The sequence below is a fragment of the Nansenia antarctica genome (assembly GCF_963989245.1).
Source record: "Nansenia antarctica genome assembly, chromosome: 3".
Lineage (NCBI taxonomy): Eukaryota > Metazoa > Chordata > Actinopteri > Argentiniformes > Microstomatidae > Nansenia > Nansenia antarctica.
The window spans coordinates 59,759,031-59,780,347 of NC_137688.1; the positions used below are offsets into that span (position 1 = coordinate 59,759,031).

The 21,317-nt window shown below is 42.6% G+C and overlaps 2 protein-coding genes across 2 annotated transcripts in view; one reads left to right on the plus strand and one right to left on the minus strand.

The window, feature by feature from the left end:
• bpnt1 (bisphosphate nucleotidase 1) overlaps nucleotides 1–21,317 on the plus strand; it is a 417,747-nt gene that overhangs the window by 246,470 nt on the left and 149,960 nt on the right. The gene's annotated exons all lie outside the window — the stretch shown is intronic.
• The window catches only part of LOC308153407 (disks large-associated protein 2-like), a gene marked incomplete at its 3' end in the record, with an annotated part of 47,298 nt that overhangs the window by 9,021 nt on the left and 16,960 nt on the right, over nucleotides 1–21,317 (minus strand). The window contains exons 3-4 of the mRNA XM_080526542.1: nucleotides 16,170–16,320; nucleotides 14,747–14,966 (exon numbers count right to left, since the gene is read on the minus strand). Coding sequence (XP_080382668.1) covers nucleotides 14,747–14,966; nucleotides 16,170–16,320 — 371 coding nt within the window. The remainder of the gene's footprint in view (nucleotides 1–14,746; nucleotides 14,967–16,169; nucleotides 16,321–21,317) is intronic.

Below are 21,317 nucleotides of genomic sequence, written 5' to 3' on the forward strand. Positions count from 1 at the left end.
GCTAATAAGTAAGATTCCACCTGAAGCTAATGTAACTCTACAACTAACAACTCTCTGTGTAGATGTCACCCCAACAAAGACATGGTGACACAGACAGCATTCACCTGTAGACATTTTTTTTTATATCTGCACTTAAATGGTGCAGCTTCTTCAAAACCTGGAAGTGTGGAAGCTCTGACTTCCTTAGACAGCCTCCCATTCTAGCAGACTGAATCTGAATCCCTGGACTGCCTGGATCTTTGAACATCTTCAACACCTGTATAAGCCGCCTGGGACCCCATCCAAATCTTGCTCTGCAGCTTCACAACCCAGAGCAGTGTTCGTCTCTGTCTGTATTCAGGAGCTGCGCTTGGACCAACAGCTAGTGGGAAGGAAGGGGGGCAGGGGGATCTGAGGTCAGCACGGCTGGCTGGCTCACAGCATCTCACCTCTTTATCACCTAACCCCCTTTCCCCCCTTCCCTCAGAGTCACACACGTATTGTGTTAGCCAAAGGAGCACCTGGCCAGCTGCTGTACACCCAACACACAATACGAACCGTGAGGACCTCACACCCTTTCACTGTAGTGAAACGTTACCAACCAGAGATGAATGAATAGCTGAGATATAAACTGTAGTATATACAGCATATCTGGAGTAATACAGGGTATACAGGAATATTGAGGTTAATTTCAATACCTTTCTAAGACTTTTGTCAATATTTTTCCAGACCTCACCGCCACTTCTAGCTGTAACCGTTTACATCAGTGACACCTTTAACTTAACAGTTTTAGTTTGCAATAGACTAGACCACTATCATACAACAGAATTTCCGGTTCATCTTTGTTTTTTAATAAAACTAATAAATTCATGAACTTTTACTAAACGTTTTTAGGACTCAAACTCTTTGGACAGAGTCTAATTCAGAAAAATACCTACAAAATTCAAGACCTCATAATATCGTGATAAGGGGGCACTTAGGTGGCGTAGCGGGTAAAGCGCTGACCATGTAACCGCAGCGTCCCCCGGTTCGATTCCGGCCAGGGACATATCCTGCATGTCATCCCTCCTCTCTCTCTCACCCATCCTTCCTGTCTAACTCTTCACTGTATCTGTAAATACAATGAAAAATATGAGTGGGACTGCCCCACTCAGAAAAAATTACTTTAAAAAAAACAAAAAAACAATCGTGATAAGACTTTTTAATACTTATTAAGGGTCTTGATTTTTGCCCAAAATTGATTTATCAACTTTTAATACTTTTCAAGACACCGCGGATACCCTGGATATATACTGTAGTGTATATACAGCATATCTGGAGTAATAGCCGGCTCAGGTTTTTCAGTCGGCTGCTTTACCTGGAGGCGGCTGGGCCCGGTCCACACTGCAGGAAGAAGGGAGGCGAAACTGGATTCCTGGAAAGAGCAGGCGACACTAGTTAGTGAGGGGACGTGGAGGGAGAGGAGAGACTCGTCCTCAAACACATGCTTCATCTTATTGTACCTACCATGCCTCTCTCTGAGGCTCGCCGGGATCACACTCAAGTGAGAGACACACAGACACATGTCAGATGATATATATATATATATATATATATAGATACATTTCTTCTTATTAACATGGTATTTTGGTCAATCAATAACAAACAAGGACAGAGACAGATAAACAGTATGCAGGATTTTACTGCGCTGGGATGGTCCAGTTTAAAGTTTTGCTGTCTGTGTTCCCTTCCATAAACACAGAGCATTCACACAGTATCATCCAGACTGTTCTTAAGACATGGAACCACATGTAGAAGTAGACTGTTCTGTACAGTATATTCTAGACTGTTCTGTACAGTATATTCTAGACTGTTCTGTACAGTATATTCTAGACTGTTCTGTACAGTATATTCAATAGAGCATGATCACACAGACGGGAGAAAACATGCAATATTATCTACGTACACAAGAGCTGTGTCCTGATCAGAGGCACACACACACACACACACATATATATGAGAACGTAAAAACACAAACATTTTGATAGGAAATCAGCATAACCAGTTGATGAATAAATGTGTCGAAAAAAATCTATAAACATAATTAAATTGGATTATGAGAGATATATACAATAATATTTCAGGTAACTGAATGGAAATGTGTGAAGGGGAAATGAACAAAAATGAGCAAATGAAGGAGAGAGAATAGAAGAGAGTAAAAATGGAACATAAAATGGAATACAAAAGTGGCATAAAGAGAAAGAGGACACGTACCGTAGACAGACATATAAATCAAACATTCATTTAACCAAGCAATAAACCAGTCTACCAGGCAAACACCACATAGACATGAGATTGAATTGGAACAGGATCTGTCAAGAAGCTGCGGTCGTGTTTTGTACATCTGAAGAGGGGCATGACAGTGGGGAGACACATTAGACAGAGTGGGCTGAGAGGGCAGAGACAGAATACCTCATTTTCGCAACAGAAAGGTGGCCTTTTTCCATCTACGTATTTCTCTACAGTATCTGTCTGTCTGTCTGTCTCCTTCTCCTGTAAACAGCAACAGCCGTTAACTACAAAGTCTACACATGCTGCATAGCCTAGCCTACACTGAACAGTTTCTCCTCTGAGGTTTTCTCATCTGTTTGGGAATTTTCATAACTTTTATCTTCAATTTAGGCAAAGCTTTTCATTTTTTATAACCAAAGGTCATAAAACGTGTTTTAATCAACTACTGTATTTTCATGTGGGAAAATCGTGATGTTAAAAGTGTCTTTTGACCTTTGTTTTACAATTACATTATATCAGGCCACACTTTACATAAAGTTCCACAGATCCCACATACTGTAATAACGTAAGAACAATTGATTAGTTTTGACCTAGTTACCCCATTTGGATCTTATTACTAGCTAATGATTTGCAGTCTTACTGTATATGCAGTTACAGTATAGAGCTAATAGAAATTGCATTCTAGTAAGCAATGTAACTACACCGATGAGCCAAAACATTATGACCACTGACCATTGACAATGACTGGCAAGTGGTCATAATACTTTGGCTCATCAGTGTATATTGTAATTGGTATAAGGAACGTTATGTCAAGTGTTACCTAAGATGTTTCTAAGTCTAATATATAAGGTCTGACAGTTCTGCCTCTTACTGTTTTTCTCTGTCAAGACGTCCTCCCACATATTTGTTTCCTTGTAGTCAATCATTTCAGTTACACCATTGTTCTGACTGACAGTCCCTCCTCCCCGTCCACTTCCTTCCATTTGTGCCATGGGCAGTCCCCTGCCGTAGACACGGCCTCGGCACTGACACTGGAGGGAAGCGGCTCTCTCTTAAGTCGGGATGGTTTGTCTTAATGTGAAATGGCCGACAAGCAACATGAGTATGGGGGGCTGCTGATGTGTGTTGAGCAGTGGAGTGGACATATTCATCATGCTGACCATTACTGGTACAAACGCAGATGAACAAATGGGTGAAGAATGACAGCTTGTCAAGTCCTTAGTTCTTGGTGGTAAACAGTAATTATCTGTGGTAATCTGGCTTTGGGGCTGGACATGACAGAGAAGGAATGTAAATGAGAAAAAACTCAGATTTGGGTTTACTTGCTAAAAAAGTGGGGAAGCAAAAACAGTGCCTTCCTGATAATAGTTCTAATGATCCAACAGTGTTGGTAAGAAACACCACAGGGCTGTGGATCTCTCTCCTGGCTAAATATAAGAACGTGTGGGGGGGATCATTTTGCTCTGCCAAGGTGAATGTAGATGAATGGAGAGTAATGGGTTGATAGTTTGACAGAGGACAAACAGCAGTAGGCTACATGTCGAGGATGAGGACAGTCCGCTACGTCCCACAGACTCCACTACTACTGGTTTTCATAGTTGTGAAGAGTAGGTAATTTGTTATCCTCTTTCAAGAAGGGTTGAAAGTAGAATAAAACATAGCCACATACATATATACATACAGTGGTGATGCCCCCATGGATGCAAAGTGGATTAACCTTTCATGTATGGAATACCACAACAAACCTTCACAAATCAATGAGCTGGAAAAAGTCTTCCAATTACGTACAAACTTCAGGAGACCTCCCCTCCATTAACAAACTTGACTTATGCAATGTAGTACTGTGCTGTGGTACCTCTTCAGAAATCCATATTTTTATGTCACTTGCAGATGAATAACCTCTCTTCAAGTGGTGATCAGTACTGCGACATTGATTTGTCACTGGTTTGTGGAACAAAGACGTTTGCCTTGCCATGGTAAAGGCACTGGAGTCGTTATTATACTGGGCAAACTGAACTACAGTATATCATGATAAAATCAAGAGGGTGATTCAGATATAATAATAATAATAATAATAATAATAATAATAATAATAGTAGTAGTAGTAGTAGTAATAATAATAATAATAATAATAATAATAATAATAATAATAATAATAATAATAACAACCATACATTTCAATACTGATTTTTAAAATCTAGACATAACAAAACAAATGAAAAACAGAACAGTTTAAATATTATGTGACAATAAAATGTGGGGACTGTGTTTGGGTTACATGCATAGGTATGTTCTTGTTGAACGTGAACGTGCATGAGACATTTCAAATGGAACAATCTTTTAGGTTTGATTTAGCTTTAAAAATGTGCAGGAACCACATAAATTAGTTTTATGAAAAATAATTGCCTTGGCTTTGCCAATGTGTCAACACAGGGTAAATAGTAGTGACACTACTAAATTACAGTAATACTTTTAGAAAAATGGGAATATATTATCATGCCATTTGGTCAATCTATATCTTATCGTAATTTCCATTTGATTTAATGGATTCAATGGTAAACAGCAATATAAACATTTACATTTACCTCTACAAACGTCATGGTCATGATTAAGTGCCTATTTCTGGATATGTCATCATTCTCTCAACTTTAAGGTATCAAAAGGTGGGACAAAAATGGTATGAACAAAATGTGTATTGCAACATAGAAAAAAAGTCATAAGAAAATGGTGCCCTACCAGACCTACCGTACGCTCTACGCCCCCCAGCTAAGCTACGGGCGCCTAAAATGAAAAAAAGGATGATAGCTTAGTACAAAAAGAAATGCATATTGAGAGGATCAAACCCATAAATACTGTGACCTGGCCCATGTCATTGTGCTGTAGCTGGTGGGTGCTTTTTCCTGGATTGTTGTTGGTATTTATGTATGTTAATAAGATGTGCTTTATCCACTTACAGTATCTTATACTTCATTGTTTTTAAAATCATTTTCAGAGCAAGAAATACTACCAATAACATTGTTTTGCAGCAACGTTTCGTATTTTCTTCTTCTGTCAAAGCTCTCTGAAATTGTTGATTGCCATTGTAAAGCTATGACCCCAATAGAAATTGTGATGATAAACCATTCAAAAAAACATTTGTTTTTAACTTTTTCATTGATTTATATAGATTTATGAAAAAAAGGCAAAAAGAAGTTGTAACAACTGACATTTCACAATTAAACATCACAATTAGCAAAAAGAAAAAAGAAAAATATTATAGTATTTGTGAAACTAAATTAAAATACAGTACAACAAAAATGCAGGCTAAAATAGATTCTAAAAGAAGATCTTGTCAATTTAGTAGAGGTCAACCCATAGCTGATAATAATGACACCTGGACTGGTACAATCATCATGATAGCTTTAACCCCTGAGGATGACTTGAACACTAAAACGCTTTCATCAAAGATGTCACTTAAATATCACTTCCCAATGATATAATACAGAATGAATTATAATGAGAAGCTCTGAAAGTGTCATATGGGCATTTGCTTCCCATATCAAATTCAAAGCAATGTGTTTGAGAATAATGGAATCCATACAGGAGAACACTCATAATGGGTGGAAATTGATGTGTACTCAAGCAGTGATGCAGAGTTCTTATCTTTGAACTGAGATCAGATTCCAGTCCAAACCCATGATCTGTCAGAGCATCACAGGTGGCACAGCAGTTGAATCAGATATCTGCATAACAGTAAGACGTAATATAAAACATATCACAGGGGTCCATAAATAATTAGCAACGCAATATTGAAAATACACAGTCCAGATATTACATACAATATAACAAAAATGGTCCCACCGCTCAAAATAAAGTTTCTTGATACAAATACAAATTGTAAACCAACCTTTTTCAGAAATCTTAATATACTTATTTTGTTTTTCAGACCAAATATAAGTAAAATCTCAGCACTTTGCTACATTTAAACTTGTTTTTGGGAATGTTGTTTTGAAATACACGATAATGCACTGGTTTGTGTAACATACTGTATTTTGTGTCTAAGTCTCTCTGGCGAACTGATATAATGAGTGAGTTTCCTACTATCTATCCATCAAACTATTGGCATTCATAATTGAACTTGACGTGCTTTGAATTGTGTAGTGTTTCCGAAAGTACTCAATTAGGCAAATATTAGCTTTGTTATTTGTTACATAGGATAAGTATGTGCTGTTCATGAAAAATGTATAGGCTAGAAAAGCTGCTCTCAGCGTTCTCTTCCGTAATTCACAACACACAACATGACCATTGTGCTAGTTCTTATAGAGAAACCTTGCACCTGTGCCAGCTCTTTAAGAGGTTTGGGAATTAACAAGAGGAATAAAGTGCCATGTTAGCTACAGTACCCAGGTTCTGAGATATGCATTTACGAAAGTTATCGATGGATTGTACATAGGAGTTTACTTTCATCTCAGTGCTACCAAGCTTCCAGGAAACGCATCCATAATCTACTATTGTGAGAATGCTTCATATCATATTATGTGATCATTGCAAAAACTGGGATGAATTCGTATGACAAGATCATTTTTGTAGCAACACAATTGTTTGCGTCGCTTGAAGCGCATGCAAAAGATTCTCAACTATAAGTGTCTATGGAAAATCCACTATGATACAGTACTTTCAAGTGTTGATGACTTGCATGAGGGGAACAAACCTAAAGAAAAAAAACAGAACATAATCGGAAATAACTTGACAGAGGACAAAGGCCTTGCATAGAATGAATGAATGTAGTTAGTTTTGAGACATCATGGGTTGACCTGACTCTATCATGTTTTCAGCACCTTTATGTCAGTTCACACTCCCCAGCATATTGGGAAGTATGCAGGGGGGAAGCCACTGCAGTGTCCTCTTTATCATTCCAAAAGAAAAGAGGAAAATATGAATGTGAATGTTTCCAAGACCATTTTTTGTTTTTGTTGTTTTTGTTGGGGGAAAAAAATTCTATATGTATTAAAAAGCTAACTAGATTGATTTGTCTCTTAAAGTCTTTTAAAGTATCTTTCTCTGTAATGATAAGGAATTGTCAGCCAACCTCTGCCTGGTTTACTTGTGGGGGAACACATTCAAAGAACATTCAGGATCTTTTTTTGTATTGGGATTGACCAAACCAAAAAGTAACGGCATTGTTACTCCTGTATTGCAAAGAGATTGTTAAGTTACAGCAGCTTCTTTCTTTTCTGTATTCCTCCATACCAAAACAGGAAGTCAAAACTCGGAAAGCTGCTACAGTACAACACAGGAGAGCTGTCAGCCAAACCTCCCGTCAGACCTCCCAAAGGTAGGGTGCTACTGTAACATAATGTCAAGGGTGAAACCTATTCACTGAGCCTGTGAAGGCCTGTTGAGTTACAGTACTAGGTGGGTTGGGAAATGTTAATGCTCAGGTCAAAATCTCGGAGTATCTTGATGTTATTTTGTGGCTGCTGTTTTGCCTTGTTTGTTTTGGGTACACTTGGTGTAGTTGTAATTTTTCCAAAGTGCCACTTGTTTCTCAAGTATTGTTTTTTGGTCGTGCAAAATGAAAAAGAATTTTAAAAAGATCCACTTTCCTGATGATGTCAAAGATCTTAAGGTTAAACGTCTCCTCTGCAGAAAGATTTTGAGGGGCTCACGTTTGAATTATGGGTTGTAATACATGCATGCATCCAGGATCTTGTTCAGGAGCGAAGATCCACAGATTATGTGCTGAGGAACTTGGAGCTGTTTCAGGTCAGCCAAAATTCCATTGGCCCCAGCCGTAACTTTGGTTCACCATGTTGGTATGGTGTGACAATGGAGGAGATGAATTGAGGGGATGTGACTGATTAACGACCAATCAAATGCTCCTTTTGAGGAACACTCTAATATTGGCCCATTGCAGTTGAAGACTGCTATTAAGGTTTCCATGGAGCCTGGCCTGGCCATCACTAGTGAAGGCGGTGTTAGCATATTCAAAAGTACTACCTCTTGGGTCATGGAGGAAGAGGTAGGAGGGGCTATACCCTCAGTGGTTCTGATTGTCTCATGGACAGGGACTAACTATCGTGGCGATGTTTGTGACAGATAACACAGAGAACAGATTGCATTGGAGTATGAGATGAAACCTAACTATACAGCCATGAAAATGCTAGGGCAAAGGAGCAGGGTCTGGTTTAGAACCACACTAGAGAATGTACGCATCTACCTCTCTCAGAGGAGTAATAAGAACACAGTATGGTCACAATTGTATGAATGATACAAACTTGGAATATATGATATAATTATTCGGTCTATACAAAAATAGTACATTTATATACATAAAGAGTTGAAACATGTAGAGTTTGTGCTGGAATGAACTTAAGCTGATACATTCATACTTAGATAATGCTAAACCTGGCTTAATTACGTTCACTGTTTTATGGTCTCTGTTGTTGAAGTTAAAATGTGACTTTAATGTCAACTGGATTTTCGTAAATGTAGGTAAACGCGGGAATACCTAATTGCAACATTACACAGTGGAACAAGCGTTACTTTATTGATTGACTTATAGTCATGTATTTTTGTGTTGTTCATAAAGTAATGAATGAATCATTCAAATATAATGTAATCTATCTTGTAGATAATACATGACTAAAACTACAACTTTGGCATGTTCTATTTCTACATTTTCCCAAAATACTTTTAAAATGCCCGTTTTCATTCGAACCAGCTACACAGAAGTGGCCTGAAAACTATAATTTAAGACAAGACGGGGAATGATTATCAATTTAATTTATTTACGTACATTCTAGCTACCTAATCTACATATTTGTAAATAGGATCTTTATATTTGGATAAAATTATGTAAAAATGTATTCATTTAAAAGGTTATTCACAGTATTGTATCAGTATAATCAGGTGCTTAGGAGAAGGTTTCTACATAAGGAGAAACTGGAATTAACGTGAACTACCTAAAATCCCCATAGGCAGGGCCACAAAGACGCAGAAAAGTAGGCAATAAGATGAAAATCAGACCATCAAATCTCTCTAATTTGACTAGCTCAGAGTGGAGCTCTGTCCAAAGGACTGAAACCAAAGGACTGAAGTTCTGGGGCTAGTTATCACTAAGTTATTCTTCTCTAATTAAGATTAAGGCTTACAGTATGTGTCTACAGTTTTATCACTGGTGTCTATTTCCCCTGTACCATAATGGTTCCGAACCTTTCCCACTCATTCCTGTCCTTTACTTTTCCTCAGATCTGGTGTAAAGTGTAAAGCTTGGTGATCTGACTCCCTTCAGATATGCAAACATCTGGGAGAAGAGAGGGATGGGATTGGGATCGAGCTGTGGGGGGCTACGAACTGAGATGGAAACAGGACATTGTGTTTAATACCGAAATAGGTTCTTTTTGGCATTGAATTAGTCTTAGTGTTACCAAGGCTTTCGCAGACAGTGGGTTTACATGATAAAAACATGCTTGAAGTGCAAACAGAGAACAATTTGATGAAAGTTTCACTGTAGAAAATGTTTTTTATCATCGACATGAATCCACAACGTTTAGCAATAACAATCATGTTTTTGCGGTATCCTGGAATCCCACTATCTGCGATTCATTGAATTTGGGCATCACTGTCACATCATCTCTCTATTTCTTCTTCTCTGATACTGTACTAGATAAACAGGAAACTCACTAGATGGTCAAGAGAGAGAGGGCTGCACTCTGTGGCACTTAGGGAGAATAACGGTCATATTTGCGTCATTGTCTTTCACATTCCTACGTCATCTGCGTAGTAAGGTTTAAGTGCTTGAATTACTTTTCAAAGCATCACTTCATGATGGCTCAACAGGTCCTTTGTTAACTGATTACTTCAACCGACACTATCACTGCTTACTCTTGAGAACGGCAGTCTAACGTCACTGTGTCTGCATAGAGTAAAGGATAACATCCAGCAATTGCACTGCCTCCCTGTCCTGTGTTTTTTTTTACCCTGACTCCTGCTCTGCTTCTCTGGGGTTCTTTCATGAAGGGGAAGTCCCTCTATGTTTCTCCAGTGTTGAATGGGAATGATTAGTATGACATTGACAGGTATGACATGGGCCCACTAGTGTACTTCCTGCTCCACAGTTCTAGACTGGCACTCCTGCGGCCGTCCGAGCGACTGCGGCTCTTCTGTTTCCTGTTGTCCCACGTGGAGTCTTCTGATGGCCGTGAGCTGGTGGGGCTGATGGAATCCTCCGGTGTACCCGGGTCCTCTGTGATCTCAATTCGGGGAGGGCCCATCAGGTCCATGATGCTGAAAGGTGTACCAGCTGGTTCCGGCTGGCACATGACAGATTTGTCCTCGGTGTTCTGTCTGACTGGCCCGCTGGTACCAGCCTGAATGCCCACAGACACCCGGTCTCCAGTCTGTGTGGTGCTGTCGCTCGCCGTCTCTCGACACAGGGTCCACATGTTGTAGCACTGGGTGAAGTTGAAAAAGTTGCTGTTAAAGGTCTTGAGCTCCCCGCACACGTCCCTGCGTAGTTCCGCCAGCTCGTAGCGCATGGCCGAGATCTCGTCCTTCCACTGCATGTTGAATGCAGCCACCATGTTGGCTGACTCTTTGAAGGCCTGGATGGCCTGAGGTACGGGGGGCTCGGGGGTGGTTAGAGGGGAGGCAGCGGGGACCCTGTAGGAAGGCGGGGACATCGGGGGGACGGAGACGGCCGTTACTGTGGAGCTGGTGCTGTGCTGGCTGCGAGCAACAGCGTTCTCTCTCTCCAGTCGCTCCAGCTCCACATAGGCTGAGGAGCTGGCCCCGTCGTCATCCTCTATCATGTCCTCGTTAAGTAAAGAGATGCCATCCAGCACATCATATCCCTCTGGAAGAGAAATATGAATATGCAAATAGAGGTACATTGAGAGGGGGGGAACAGCTGGAGAGTTATTTGACTGTGATGCCTGAATCTTCAAACCTACAGTGTGCATACAGTATGTGAGTAGAATACCGCAGTGGATATTTCAGATACAGTATATTGTATATATTGGAACCAGCCTTTCTAAAGATTGCATTTAGAGCATAGTCCATATAAAAGAGTAGGACTTAATATGTTTAATTGGTATGATTTGAGTTTTTTTTGTCAGCTGGAGGACTTGTTGACAGTCATGGGTGACGGTGTCTTCTGCCGTCTCGTTGTGTTTAGTCCTTTATCAGATAACACTTCTGTTTGTTGAATGCGAAACATTCCAGAAAGACATAATGTAAAAACGGAATGAATAGGAGCCCCCTAGACAGTCTGAAGTGCTGGAGCTTTTTAATGCTTTCTAGCCCAGCTCGATCCTGTATGATCTAATCCATACAGGACTCACTATTCAACCAGGTGATGCCTGAGTGATGTATTTTGACTCACATACTGGAAGCTTTTAATGGTGTTTTTACAATGCCTTCTCACTCATCTCAATGAACATCCACCTTCAAGAGTCTCTCCATCTTTTCACCGCACAGCACTCTGGGTAATGGAACCCCGCTGGCTCCTAGCATAAGCCATCATTACCAATCAGTTTCAAATTGAACGACTCTACTAAGAATAAAATCATAAAAAAAAAAAATCTAAAAGGTTCAAGTGTTTCTCCGTTTGTGTTTCTTTTTTGTGCAACAGAAAAGATGAAAAGGCAATGAAAGAATCACAACTCAAGTCATTGGGCCAAGAAGCAGATATGAACCCTATTGAACATGTCAGGTCCCTCACCATGAGGCTGATTGGGCCATGTGGAGATACCCAGTGGGGGGTAATCCATCCCCCCCGCCCACCCACCTCCACCCCTCAACCCCCCACTCCCCCCATACAGGGCTGCACCAGGAAGGGGCTGCAATCCCACAGTCAAAGACGGCTGATAACCTCCACGCCAAGAGTCAAACCCGGCCATAGAGGACATGGCCTTTTTACAAAGAGTTCGACTTTCATAGAAAGAAAAAAAGAACATACAGCTTCTCTAACACAAACTGTTCTCACAATTGCACTGAGACAGTGGCAATGTGATAACATTCAGTGCTATTTTATGCTGGCGGTATGAGAACATTATGTGTTAGATTGGGAAGTACAGCTTTATTAAACAGTAACCCCAATGAGGCGGTTTTAGCACACTTACAAATAGAGACACCTCAAGCAACTCGCAAAAGCCAGCGAAGCATGATGGTGTTAACATTCACCATCACATTGATGATTCAGACACACTCAAGCATATGAATAATCCAAGGCCTTTGAATTTTGTGAGTTGTTCGGACCCCTGTATTTGACTAATGATATCTAAAATGGGATTTTTCTACCTGCTGATTATGTCAATGTCGTTTTTATTTTTCGCTGAGAAGGCAGTGCAAAAACACACATATACATAGATATATGTATGCGTGTTGACATTAAAATACCTGTGACAGGCATCACTGAGGTCTCCAGATGTTCTGTCCCCCTGGTTCTCCTTCAAGAGACGGCAGGTCAAATGGAGAGGGGGTGCTGCTCTTCTGCCCACTGGGGCATCATGGGCTCCCATCCCCATTCAAGGGCCCGCTAGCCTCGTCATGCTTGTGTTTGGTTGGGAAGCCATTAAGAATTCATTACTGCGTATTAATTCAGTTCATTCAAAGGCCGGCTATTCCCTCTAAATGCTTCAAAAAAGGTTACCAAATGGTTGAAAAAGGTATTTACACTATAGCTTGCTGTTGGAAAAAAACCAAATAGCCAATTACTTTCCAGAGGCACACTAGCACATCCTGTTCAGCCTCCATAGCCCCAGTCTGATATGATTGTCGCTTAAGGCATATTTGAAAAATTCCCAGAGAGCTACAAATTCACACAAAAAATGTATGTACTGTATATGCTGAGAGTAATGGACACCCATTCCAGAGCCAACTGATTTTGTGGGCCAATTGGGAGATGACAGAATTGGAACAGAGAGCTTATTGGGTGAAAGGAGTTCAGCAGGTAAGACAGTGGGATTGGAGAACACTCCTTGATCCTCAGTACTTCAGTCACATCGTAGGCTGAGGTATTCTGACTGTGCAAACCCATTTGAGCATGACAAGATAACAAAATAAAATTCCAGATTGAACCAGTAAACAAAGAAACCAAAAAATAAATAAAAATACAGAGGTCTATTACATCAAACTTGATTTAATCAAATGTGTTGAACATTTTAAATCAAGGTCATGAATTGTTTTATAAAATGTCATTTCAAATGATAACATTTCAATAGGGTTCATAGCTTTACTCTTTCAGGCATACACCAAATGCACTAGAGAAATTTGTTTATCGAGGGAGCAGAAGTTCTGTTTGCACAAAGAACCAGATAATTATTGTAATATGCTAATGTTATGATGATTATATTGTATGTAATGTGTTGCACAAAACCGTTGAAACCCTGAATATTCATGATAAAAACCGAAATCATTGCAGGAACATAGACTTGGAATCCTCACAGTTATAAACATATGTATATTACAATTACACGTGTTTGTCTCCCAATGACTATGTTCACTATGACAAAGCTGAATGCCAGTTCAACACCCTTCTGGCCCTGTCAACCCTCAAGTGAACAACTCACTTTCCCTGAGATTTAGTTTTACCTTCCCATCTGTTTAAATCAATACAGAGATCCAGTATATGAGTTGGATACAACTCGTCGTGTCACCTGGTTCATGCTATGCTATTTTATGCAACACAAGACAAACAATGGAGAACAGCTGGTTTTAGACACTCTAGATGGTCATTTACTTGTCGTCAGTTCCTTTGTGCAACCAGCACCGTGTGTGTGTGTTCCAAAGCGTGTGACTTACCGTATTCTAGGTTGATTACATGATAGTTTTTTTTTTCTGTCTTGTAATTCTGTAGACTTCTAAAGTCAACACCAGTGGAATACGCTAGACTAATGGTCAAACAGAGCAGGGGGAGTAGGTTTGAGACAATGACTCCACCACCAAATTAGGGGTTGGTAGACTCCCCTGCAACTCCTGCCCTGTTTGACTTTTAACCCCTCCCTATGTGAGTCACACTACACTCACACGACACATATATATGCTACGGGTTTCACATGCTTAGAACAGCGCCTGTTCCTCTCACACATGCCATGTGATGTCATGTGACCGTGGTGCGGTGTGGTGTGTTGTGGTGCACTGTGGTGGGGGTGTGACTTCTCCTCAAGCTGGTTTAAATGAGACCCTCCCACCCTCTACCTATAGGGTCCAGCTCTGCACCACCACACATGACCAATCAGAAGCCCAGGTAATGATGCGTGGATCGTGCAACGGAACACGCAAGCCAATCCTCCTGAACACGCAGGATATGCAGAGGCGAAAACAAACAGACACACACAACAGTAGCCAAAGGAAATGACCGGAATCATTCAAACCCAGCATCTCTCAAGCTCAAGGGTACCCCACTGTACATATGTAGGTATGTCAAGTATGTACGCATGTATAGAATGTATGAGGGTATGTATTCTAAGCCTTCTCTCGTTCTGGGGGGGGATTTTTTGAGGCATACTGTTACCTGTTGTGGATCTGAGAGTTGAAGTGACAGTGGAGGATGTCATTGAAGGCAAGCAGTCATCGTCTTGGGAATACCCAGCCTGAATTGCACGCAGGTAACTGTGGCTTCGAGTGCGGAACGAGCCAGGCAGGTCCAAGGCCTCCATGGCCTGGGATTCTACTTCGCTAAAAACGGACTCGCAAACTGACTCAAACTGGCCATTGATCTCAGTCTCACTCACCTGAGAGACAAAAACAGGAATAGCAGTCCTTAATTTTTCCTCTTCCTTTCTCTTTCTCACTTTGACTCTTCCCCTTTGTACAGTAAATATGAAGGAGTGTTAGCATGAAAAATACCACCGTCAATTTCCGACCTTTTGAACTTTTGCATGAAAATCTTGTTCTCAAAAAACCAAGCAGATAACAACCAAATGAAATGGACAATAGCAATGTATCATTTTGGTATACCGTTTCAGGGTGTACTATCCCATTGTAAGTCATCACAGACGTACATGTAACTACGGGGAATAGGGAAAAGCAGATGTCCTTTCAAGAACCTATTCAAAAGCAGAAATTACAGTGCACAGTAAAAACAACATGCAGTATAAATATCTATTGCAATCGATACAGGGTAATGATAGGCATATAGTGACCTACTAATAAGGCCATCTGTAATGGGATTTCAGAAATCAGGCACCATAGGGTCGATAGAGATAGTGTGCAAAGGGTATAGTATACTATATCCATTTAGTCCATATATCATGCAGTGCATAAAATCCTGAAACCATGCAATAAAGATGACTTTACAGTGTGCTGAGAGTGTATTCAATCCACGTTATCCATAGTGTGTCATCTACTTAATAGTCATACACAATGGAGTACCTTAGCTTCTAGCTCCTTCTGTGAAATACAAACATAGTCTAGACTGACTGTCTAGAAGATTTCAAAACAACAGTCTAGTGCGGTGCAACATTAAACTTGTAATGTGAAAATACCACGTGTGTGAACATGCTACGTGTTGATGGAATATAACCACTGATAACCATACTGACACTTTGATTGACCTATTGATTTTATCTTTAAAATCTTAACCGTCACTTACAAGGAAATAAAGGGCAGTATTTATGATACTGGAGATATGTGCTGAAAATAGCAGATTATTAATGTCCCTCTTCATCAAGTCAAAATGAGATTCACTGTAAGTGATTCAACAATATTACCAATGAAACCAACAAAGCTCTACATCTCTCACTATAAAAGATTAACAAGACCTAGTATGCCTAACTAATGTGTTTCTGTATACTGAATGTATGGTTACTGCCACCTCAGAATGTCCCACCCTCTCTGCCCACATGGTGGCGTCTCTACACTCCTCCTCCTCCTCCTCCTCCTCCTCCTACAGGGCTCCAGGTGTTTTCTCTGTGAGGTGTGTGTGGGGGACTCACCTGACTGACGCAGCTAGCCTGACTGAGGGTGCTGACCGCACGCATGTAGCTTTGGTTCCGGGAGCGGAACTGAGGGGGGGTGTAGCTGATCGCTGGGTCTAAGGTGACACTGGGGTGGGGGCGCATTTCTCTTGAGGTTTGCAAATGGTAGCTGAACAGAGAAAGAGAGAGAGAGAGCGAGAGAGAGAGAGAGGAGAGGAGAGAGAGATACTGTAACTGTGAGACGTTTCATTATAACCCGTATTATCAGAGGCATACGGTACAAACTACATTAAATCAAATCAAATCAAGTTTTATTTGTATAGCGCATTCCTCACAAGATTCAATGCGCTTCACATGATGACAGAACACGCAAGCAGGCAAAGGTAAAAAACCTGTACACTGTGCATCCAGGAAAATTCCCTTGCAGCCCTCTACTCATAGAGCGACTACTACCAGTTTGCTTACCAGCGCACAGCAGCGGCCCCCAACCCCCCCCCTGCCCCCCCCCCCCCCCCCCCGGGGGACCCCCGCCGCCCCACACACTCGACCCACCACCAGCACACCCGGCCCAGCCAACCAAGCACAGACCATAATAGCCCCGCACCAGGCTAGCCAAACCAGGAGCCCCAGCGGGGGAACAGACCAAGCACGCAAGGCGGCAAATTATTGATTTGACATAATACTGTGTCTTTTTAGTGTCTTTTCAGTGTGTATACATCATTAAGCTTGAATCTCTCCCTGAGTGACACTCGAGGCCTACAGGTCACATTATTATGATCAACTTTAAAATATGATCATATACTGTATGTGCAATCACCGCAAACCCAGAAGGATGGTGACTCAACAATTGTCAACAATTCCAGTTTGCACAGCCTTGGCTCTTGCCGCCCATTAGTAGAACAATATGAGTTTGCAGCTTCAAAAGTAGACGATTAAATACTCAAAATGGGGGGCTGGGAAACAAGAGGCTTAATTTGTGTGGGGAACAAAAGCAGGAAGTGAGTCGAATCCCAGTGAGATATTGATTAAGCTTTAGTAACAAAGAGATAGAGAGTCTGAGCACTGAGTGACAGTGGACTGATGTATGCACAGCACCTCCCCGGGTTGGCAGTGTTTGGCTCTGTGTGTGTGGAGAGAGTCTGAACGTCCTGGAAAAACAGACATCCAACCATCCGGTTCTGGAAGAGCGGTTTGCAATCCCAGAGTAGAATAACAATAAGCCCCAGAAACATCTCTGAGCAGGCAGGCATCCACTGGTTCACAATCAGACTGGGATTCTGATTGGACGCATTTCACAGCCAGACACAGTCACTGCGCAGAATAAAGGAATGCAAATGTCCAACTAATGGTATACAGTACCCAACCGACAGAATTTGTCGTGTTGTGAAGGAATTTCGTGTTTGTCCTCTGAGCGCTGTCGTTCATCCATTATTAAGATATTGTAAATCAGCTCAGCTCAGCTGTAGATAGTACAGTACCTTTACCATTGTCCCCTATTATAACGGTCTCAAACCAATTCTGCTTTGCATCAAGTGCCTAGTCTGTACATCTAGCAATACATCATACTTTTGGTGTTATTGTAACTTATCATAACCCCCTTACATGTTTCTGTCCTAGCTGTTCTCTTATGTGTACTGTAGTGCTGTATCACTCTCCACCACTACCCTGCTTCGTGTTGCTTACCTAAAGCTCTATGAATCGAAGCACTGTTACCTGTCTAGAGGGAGAAGGAGTACAAACAGTGAGAATGTGAGATGTGAGATGCACCTCACCTTGGAAGACATTCCAATGAATTGATCCACTTTTTTTAAGTCAATAGTGTCGCCATACCAAACCCTCCCCACTTGACTTGATGTCATCGGAGGGGGTTGTGACAGTGTTGCTACAGTCAAGTCAACAACGCTGTGATAACATGGCGGCATATTTCCCCCGGTAAGATGTTGGGCAAATATTGAAATAGCAAGATGATAAAATGTCAGCTACGTCTGCTGCATCTGTCTGTGACACTCAGCAGAGGACTACTTTTATACCTGAGCATGAGGAGCAAACTCTCAAGCTCCAAATACTAAACAGCACAAGGACGGACAAGGCAGGGAAGCGGCAGTAGACCGACCGAACAAGCGAATACAGGAAAGCGCTTAGTCACACTGACACTGTACATTAATACAGGTTGTCAACGCATTGAGAAACAATTGAAAAATGCCATAGTGTATAGTAACTAAGGTAGTGTTATTCTTCCTCTGTTGCTCTTCCTCTGTTGCCAGGCATGAAACAGGAAGTGACATGCCTAAATAATCCTTCTCCAGACAGAGGTCAAAACAAACAATAGCTTCACTCTACATAGATGCATCAATAGTGAAAGGTACTACAAAAACAAACAGACAGGAGGAACACAGAACAAATGACTCCCTGATTAGGTTGTAATTTCATCGTATTGTAAAACGTTCTTGTCAGTGTCCGACTTTGATGAGATTCAAAGCTGAAAGCCCAGGGTCGAAGTTGAAAACGGTATGCAAAACTCCTGTCACTAGGTTAACCGCTTCAATAAGACATGAGCTAGGGTGTTTTACATGTTAGAATCCACAAACTGGCCGCACTGGCCATTGGTGCAAAAATATTTGAAAGCACACTTTGCTTATGCTAATGTCACCAAGTTGAGATGGTAAACTCACTCCTGGCGTTCAAGCACCGCCACCCACACCATCGCAACCCAGAGCACTTCACGTCTGAAGATGATAAATTATTTCAACTTCATTGAAGCAGAATTGTTTAACAAAGCCATGTATAGTAATTAATGCAGTGTGATATATCCTTCAATGCCATCTTTCATCACGTGTGTAACAAGTGTGACATTTCATGAGGTAATTGTCGCACTCACAACATATGGAATTGTTTATCAATCTCCGACACCCCAAACACCTGCAGGGAATGTTCATAAGCCATCTCCCTCACCCCAAACACCAGGGAATGTTCATAAACCAGGGGTGCCTAACCTTTTTTGAACCGAGGTCTACTTTTCAAGTAACCAGTCTGCCAAGATCTACCAGTCCAGTTTCAACATTGCAAACATACACGCATGTACTACAAACACACACACACACACACACACACACACACACACACACACACACACACAGTTCCCAGCCTGCATAGTAAACTCACAACACACTTTCTCTCTCTCTGTCACACAGCCACACAGGAGAAGACCATCACAAACCCTCCCTCTTTGCTACTCTCGCTCACACACACACACACACACACACACACACACACACACACACACACACACACACACAGACAGTTTCCAGTCTGCATAGGGAGCCTTAGCACAAACCCTCCCTCACTCTCTCTCTCTCTCTCTCTCTCTCTCTCTCTCTCTCTCTCTCTCTCTCTCTCTCTCTCTCTCTCTCTCTCTCTCTCTCTCTCTCTCTCTCTCTCTCTCTCTCTCTCTCTCTCTCTCTCTCTCTCTCTCTCTCTCTCTCTCTCTCGCTCTCACACACACACACACACTCACTTTCTCTCACTCACACACAGACAGTTGCCAGTCTGCAGTGCCATAGCCAACTACTGTTCCAACTGCACCCAACAAACAGAAAAGTAAACCAGATACAAAACAGGTAGTTCCCTAAGTTTGTCAGGGCTAACCTAAAGCGCGGCATCCGGGAGGCCAAGGCAGACCACAGAGAGAAGATTGAGGAATGCTTCCTGAGCAACGACTCCAGGCGGGTGTGGCAGGGGGTTCAGCACATGACAAACTTCAGAGCCAACAGGCTCACAGCCGCAGAGGACGACCCCCTGCTGGCGGAAAAGCTGAACTCCTTCTACGCCCGGTTCGGGGCGAACGGAGGTAACCACAACACAAACACCACTCTCTCCAGCTCTCAGCAGCCTCACCCTCACAGAGCATGAAGTGAGACGCGTGCTGAAGGCGGTGGACCCCAGGAAAGCCTCAGGGCCGGATGGCGTCCTGGGACGGGTGCTGAGGGACTGCGCCGACCAGCTGGCCGGGGTTTTCACCAACATCTTCAACCAGTCCCTGTCCCAGGCCACCATCCCACCCTGCCTGAAAACCTCAACTATCATCCCAGTCCCGAAGAAAAGCACGGTGAGCTGCCTAAACGACTACCGCCCGGTGGCACTCACACCAATCATCATGAAGTGCTTCGAGAAACTAGTCCGGGCCCACATAGTCACACGCCTCCCGCCCAACCTGGATCCATACCAGTTCGCCTACAGAGCCCACAGGTCCACAGAGGACGCCATCGCGACGACTCTCCACTCCACTCTATCCCACCTGGAGAGGGGAAACAGCTACGCGAGACTGCTCTTTGTGGACTTCAGCTCTGCCTTCAACACCATCCTTCCAGACAGGCTAGTGACCAAACTACTAGACCTGGGACTATCACACTCTATATGTGCATGGATCAAGGACTTCCTGTCCGACCGCCCCCAGAGGGTGCGGGTGGGCTCCCACACCTCCACAGCCCTCAGACTCAGCACTGGGTCCCCCCAGGGCTGCGTGCTAAGCCCCATCCTCTACAACCTCTACACCTACGACTTCACCCCCGTCCACCCCAGCAACTCCATCGTAAAGTTTGCAGACGACACCACCGTGGTGGGCTGCATCTCGGGGGGGGGGGGGGGGGGGGGGGGGGGGGCGGCGTACAGGGATGAGGTAGAGCAGCTGAGCAAGCTGTGCAAGGTTAACAACCTGCTGCTGAACCAGTCAAAGACCCAGGAAATCATCGTGGACTTCAGGAGGAAAAAATCTGAGGTCCAGCCCCTGCTCATCGACGGAGAGAGCGTGGAGAGAGTCTCAACCCTCCGATTCCTGGGGGTGCACATACAGGATGACCTGTCCTGGAAGAACAACACAGCAGCCATCATCAAGAAGGCACAACAGCGGCTCTTCTTCCTGAGAGTCCTCAGGAAGGACCACAACAAGCAGGAGATACTGGTGGCCTTCTACCGCTGCGCAGTGGAGAGCATCCTCACCTACTGCATCTGCAACTGGTTCTCCAGCTGCACAGCCGCAGAGAGAAATGCGCTACAGAGTCGTGAGAACAGCCCAGAAGATCACTGGCGCCCCCCTCCCCTCTCTGGAAGAGCTGTACAACACACGCTGCCTCAGGAAGGCCTCCAAGATCTCCAGAGACCCATCCCACC